At 28.4% G+C, this 6280-nt stretch overlaps 2 protein-coding genes across 5 annotated transcripts in view; one reads left to right on the forward strand and one right to left on the reverse strand.

Moving 5' to 3' along the window:
- LOC117176124 (GDP-Man:Man(3)GlcNAc(2)-PP-Dol alpha-1,2-mannosyltransferase) overlaps positions 1 to 3285 on the reverse strand; it is a 19917-nt gene extending 16632 nt beyond the window's left edge. The window contains exon 1 of the mRNA XM_033366193.1: positions 3079 to 3285. Within this exon, the coding sequence (XP_033222084.1) occupies positions 3079 to 3080 (2 nt within the window). The 5' untranslated portion in view covers positions 3081 to 3285. The remainder of the gene's footprint in view (positions 1 to 3078) is intronic.
- LOC117176122 (copper-transporting ATPase 1) overlaps positions 1 to 6280 on the forward strand; it is a 32659-nt gene that overhangs the window by 6819 nt on the left and 19560 nt on the right. Inside the window, exon 1 of one of the 4 annotated variants that reach the window (XM_033366185.1) lies at positions 3507 to 3946. The exons of the other annotated variants lie outside the window; for them this stretch is intronic. Within the exon in view, the coding sequence (XP_033222076.1) occupies positions 3885 to 3946 (62 nt within the window). The 5' untranslated portion in view covers positions 3507 to 3884. Of the gene's footprint in view, positions 1 to 3506; positions 3947 to 6280 lie in introns of those variants that run through there. 4 annotated transcript variants of the gene reach the window in all.

Here is a 6280-nt window from a genome sequence, read left to right on the forward strand (position 1 = left end):
GGGGTGATTACATGAATGGGTAGAGCCGCCATCTTACGATGTGCCATTTGATTATGCGCACCAGCATTTTTGCCGACAAACTGTGCACGAAAATATAAACATGTAGGCGCTGCCATGTTTGTCGCGGGACGTCAAAAGGTGGCGGACCTCCCCCCTCATCGCATCACCCCTGCACTGGCATGCCTAGTCCTTTGTTTCCTAAGTCCATGCTTTCCTGTGATTGAAAATTACATCGAGATTTTTAACTTTACCAAAGATCTTTAAGTTTATCCTGGCGGAAACTGTAAAATTTTTTATTTATAATTAGTTTAAAATTTAGAATAATTAATCAAATAATGTGTGGATACGAAAGCGTCTCTCATGTTCGTTATTTATCGATGCCTTCATTCTTCAATTTTGGAGCATTTTTATTTTTAATGCGAGGAAATTGACAGCTGTGTTAAACTTTTTTGACAGCTTTCACACAAAAATAGACCGAATCCGAGCTGTTCCTATTTTGCCTTTTACTTTTTCTGCTATTGGAACAGAAAAATGAGGTTATTCAAATTGTATATTTCATATTTTTTTACGGAATATTTAAACATCAAGAAATACCCATAGTATCTTATGTGTTTTAGATAAGTGGTAACGTGTGACGGCTTGTATTTTTTTCAATCTCCATGAAATTTTACGAAGTTTGAACTTTCGAGTGTTCGAAACCTGTCGCCCTGATAAATTTTATTTTATTCTTTCACATAATGAATTTTACATTTTCGCATGTAAAATTATCGGCCGAATTGGAGTATCACAACAGATTCGTAAAGTTACTCCGATACACGAGGGTCCTTTTATTTACATCCACCAGAGATGTAAAATTCAATAGATTTTTTTTCAGTGTAATATTTTTCAATGTTCTTGGGAAAATTTTGAAGCTATCTTTTCACCGTGTCACAACAGCTTATAAGTATAAATCGTAAAAAAATTATCGAATTGCAAGAACTTTAAGTTGTAACAAGAATGTTGGAAAATATATGAAATATATAATCATGAAGTTTTTATGTAATTTCCTTAAAATATATATTCATTTAATTTTTATTCTGATTTTCCTACAGATGTTTTCCAATTTTTTTGTTACAATTTCAAGTTCCTGCAATTCGAAAATGAGCACAAGAACTTTGAAAAATGTTGACCATTTCGGAAGTTATTGAGCAGTTAAGAAAACATTTAAATTTATCCCATTATTGCAATATCTAATTAAAAAATAAATGTATTGGCTTCATCCTGGGCTCATTTTGTACTTAAATTTTCACAGAATTCAACCCTGTGAAAATAATTTGTTTAGCTCTGACATAATTAAAATAAGGAAAAGTTAATCAGTCATTTAAAAAGAGGTAGTAAAAAACAGGTTTTTTTCATAAAATATATTTATTTATTTTCCTTTATTCCTGTAAATTTTATAATTTATTTTATTATTTATTATAAAAATAAGCTAATTTTAGTGCCACTGATAGAAGCAAATTCACTTTTTTTTGTACTTCATTCTTTAAAAAATCATTCAAGAATCAGGATGTTTATGCTCCATATTAAACTAGAGACAATGAGAATATAAATTTACAAAATGACTCGATTGTTTTGGTTCTTTGATACCATTGTTTGATAATTGCGGTACCAGCACACACTTCATAAACTTCGACGAGCGTTTTAAATTGCTTCTGTGCATAGCAGGATGGTCCAGAAATGGCAAGCATGCGATCTTATTTCCTAAAAGTGAACCTGACCTAATATTTAGAATTCCTTTTCTTGATGAAAACAAATTGTAGATACAAAATTGATCTTTTTATCCAGACTTAATAGTCTCTTATTAAATTAAAAATGATAATAATAAATATTCACTTCAATTTTACATAAAACAAATGATTATCATATTAAGATGTTTAAAACAATAAAAGAAAAAATGCGAGAATTGTCTTTTCTATTAGACAGCATGTTTTTCAATTTAGGGTACAGCAGTGTTAACTGGTTCATTCTTGGCCTTGATTTCATGGTTGAAATGACTGACACTCGTGCTCTCAATTTCTTTTCCTAGTAAATTTTTTATCTAATATTTTCCACGTTTATGGTCAGTTAACTTAATTTCATTGTGCTATTAAGATGTAAGTTGCTAAACGAAGTGAGCGAACTGTTGCGCTCGAAATAAACTCTTTTATCTTTCTTGAATATAATTAAACCAAATCGTTTTGAAACAAAAATACAAAACTGAAAAATAGTTGGGTTTGTTTGTCCTAGCTAAACTTGAAAATTCTAGATTTAAAAAAAAAATTCTCGAGAAAATTAGCATGATACAATTTTACCAGGTAGGAAAAGGGTTTTTTCGCCAAAAGAATGACATAAAGGAGTTAGCGTAATAAAATGTATCATCATTGTTTGTTTATTAGAAAAAAGTGATCTGTATTTTGTTAAAATGTCATCGCACGAAAAAATGGTTTGTTTTGCGATAATTCAGCCTAACTCTCACTTTTTTTTTAATCGGGTTGTTTAGAGATTTGTTAATTTTAGTTTTTGAGTTTTTTTTTAGAAAGATCGAGTCTAATAACATTTTACCACGGAGGATATCTGTTTCTTTTGCAGAGCATATTCTCGCTCAGCATTGTTTTCTCGAAATTAGAGAATTTCGGGTTTTCAAAATTTTACTACTTGAGTTTTTTCCAAAAAGGATAAAATATTAATAGAGAACGAAAGTATGTGTTTTGTCCAACAAGGAATTTTAAGTAATATAATTCTAGAAAGATTTCTTTTCCACGCAGAAATATTTCATTTAAGCTAAAAAGAGTCGAATTCCACTTTTTTTCGCTGGATTTTATAAAATTGTCAAAAACCTTTTTTAACGCTTCGTGGCACTATCATTCACTTAATATTGACTTTAGGAACAACAATTTATTTGGGTAACTCTAATAGCTTACATTTTGTACTGCACATGGATATAATGTCTGGATTAATCCGGATTTAACCAAGTGTCGCAGACAATACAATACAGAGTTAGATAATTCGTTTTATGTTTTATAAATATTCAAAAGGAATTCATATTAATGAAATTATTACATCACTTGCACTGAATGTCATCGACATTATCGAATGAAACACCTGTCCGTCCGATAAAAAATTCGAACAAAAGGTTTCCCTCTTGACAGGAACAGATAAGTTGCAAAAGTATTTAATTATGTTTTAATGCACGTGCTAAATTTCTCGTCGCAATATTCAAGACGGCACTGATCAGAAGTCTTCATTACCCCGGACAAGGAAACTGACTGACTATACTTCACTGAAACATCTAAATATATTTGAGTGTGCAAATATATATTTACAGCATATTATGTCGTCGAATATCTGACATTCCGAGCGCAATACTTATCTCTACAAAATATGTCGTCATGATAGAGCCGTGCCGTGAGCAAAGCTTCAGCCAGAGGGTATGAACTATTGTAGATCTCTTAAATTATCAGTTGTCCGAGGAAATCTCAATCATCGAGTGACTCAAAAAGTTGGTCACTGCCATGTTTGTTGCGAGTGTTGCGATCGTCGCATTTTAATTTGAGTGCTATATAGGATTTACAATTTTAATGAAGAACCTGCTGGTTGCAAAATCGGTTATTTTAAATGAGATCTGCACAAATTTAGTGCAAAGTTTGACTTAATTTTTATTCCAAATTGTATTGTTGACTAAAGATTTGAGATTAGAATTTTAATAAATAAGATTCGTAAAATAGTCATTTTAAATGGAGATAGGTTCGATAAGAGATCGAAAAATGTGATCAGAGGATCAATTTTTTATTATTTATTTGTGTTTTTAACTTTGCGGAAAAGATACATTTTTAATTCGTGCTTGGTTATTCTTGAATCAATAAAAAATGAAAGGACTTGAGAAAGAACCTCTTCTTACAAAGGATCATGGTGGGATGAACAATTTTTGGTAAGCTTGCGTTTCGGCTTGAATGGGTACTTGGTTGTTTAATAGTGAAGTTAGTGAGATGATTCGCTTGCTTCGAGATAAGAAGTATAGCGGCCATGGATGTTAATTTTTAAGAAAATAATTGTAATATTTATAATACTTTGATAGTATACGACTGTTGAGCTAATTTTTTTCATCATTCAAGCGCAATACATCAGTCTTGTACAATTTTCCTCAAGTGATTTTTTATGAAAAAAAAAAGTTATATTTAGTAAAATATTACTGAATAAGTGATTTTTTATTAATTGAAAATATACGTTTTGAGTTAGTCGACTTTTTGCTGAGATGAACCAATATTTAATCCATTGTTTGTTAATTTAATACTAACAAAAAATGGTTTTTAATGTAAAAAATAAAAAACTTGAAACTTTTTTCTGTAACTAGCGGTTTCTAATATTTATAAACGAACAATTGGAAATTGAATTTTAAAACATACGATATTTAAATTTTTGTACATGTTTGGTTTTATTAATTCCTTTTCAATTAAATACTTGTAAATCGATTGTTATCAATTCCGAAAACTATTGAATATTGCACAGGTTTTATTTTAAATACTTTTCAAAATCGTCGTTTTTAAAGAGAACAATTTTTTATTTAAGCATTTTTTCAAGAAAGCTTATAAATCAACAATAATAACGAAAAGGAAAATGTAATGGCTTGATTTTTTTGTACTTTTGACAGTGAAGTACATTCGAAATTAAGAAATTTTTTCCCAGCACAAACTTGATTTTTAATCCAGTTTCCAAGCTGTTTTAGTGCACTTATAATTACAATCATTCTGTAAAAATTAAATTCTTATATTTAAAAAAATATTATTTTAATGATTTTAAGCTAATAATATGTACCTGAAGTTCCGAACGTTCAAATGAACGAAATTTTTTACTGATAATTATGTAAAATATATAAAGGGCTAAAATGTTTGTTCATTTATATTGGAATTCATTTATTATTGAAACAAAATTATAATTCATATTTTAAAATGCAGTTGGAACAATATTGATGGATAAAATAAAAATGGGGAAAAATATTTCGTTCATTTGAGCGTTCGAAACTTCAGCTACATGCTAATAATAAAATTTCAAAATTAAATACTCTCAGAAATGGATACCTAAAAATTCGCCATTTGTTACTTAGAAGGAAACCCTCTCAGCTTTTTTTAAATACAAAAATAAATATTTAAGTATATAGCTTTTTTATCATCTAAAATATTTTTATTTTATAACAATTGAAACAAATATATATCTTTATTTTCCATTTTTATGTTGCTTCCTTCTTGGGAAAAATATAAATTTTTTATGAAGCCTTTAATTTTTGTACTACTTTGCAATATTCCGTGTGGCCTTGAATATCTTTAATTTCTATTTACTAATGTGTGTATTGCGTTAATGAAATTGACAATATTGGATTTAAAAGTTATTATATTTTTTATTGGTCCCCTCTAATACAAAAAAAAGAATAAAAAAATGTTTATATACTTTGTCCTAAACTATGGATTAGGTTCTTAGCTTGAATATTATTTTCTTTCAGAAGTAAAAAAGTTAATCGATGGAAAATATAATATTTTAGGGATTAAAGCAAAAGACTATAAATGCAAATAAAAAAAGTATATTATTCTCACTTAAATTGCAGATTCTATTTCTTTAACGAAATTTGTAATCAGCTAATGTTTCTTTTAAAATATTTTATTAATTTAAATGTTCTGGAAGATATGAATTTTTCACATTAGCATAGATCGTAATTTGTTCCCTTTTTTGCCTAATCGCCTTTTTCCTCTTTTCTTGTGTTTTCCCCTTTAAATTTGAAGAATCCGTTAAAACCGAGAAGTTTGACCCAATTTCCTCACAATTTTTTACTTAATTTCGATTTATTTTTTACGAATCGTAAACCGAAAGCAACACATTAGAAAACAAGACTCTTTAAAAGAGGTTATTTTTGATAAATTCTATTAAATAAAATTAATGTTGATACTCACATTGAACTCGAATTGATGCGTTTTAAATTATTGATAAATTTCAATTTAAAATATTGTATGTCTCACCAAATAGATTAATTCTTACCAAATAGTTGAATTTTGAACGAGAAGGATGAAATTTTAAACAAGAAGATCAATTTTCTAGAAAATAAGATGAATTTTCAATCAAAGAGATGAAATTCTAAACTAAAATGATGAATCTTTAACAAACAAATAAAATAATTTTCAACAGAGAAGTTCAAATTTTAACCACGTAGTTAAATTTTCAACTAAAAAAAGGTAAATTCCTAACGAAAAATGTAATCAAACTCTCGAATTCTACC

Source organism: Belonocnema kinseyi, chromosome 7 (assembly GCF_010883055.1).
Source record: "Belonocnema kinseyi isolate 2016_QV_RU_SX_M_011 chromosome 7, B_treatae_v1, whole genome shotgun sequence".
Taxonomy (NCBI): Eukaryota; Metazoa; Arthropoda; class Insecta; order Hymenoptera; family Cynipidae; genus Belonocnema; species Belonocnema kinseyi.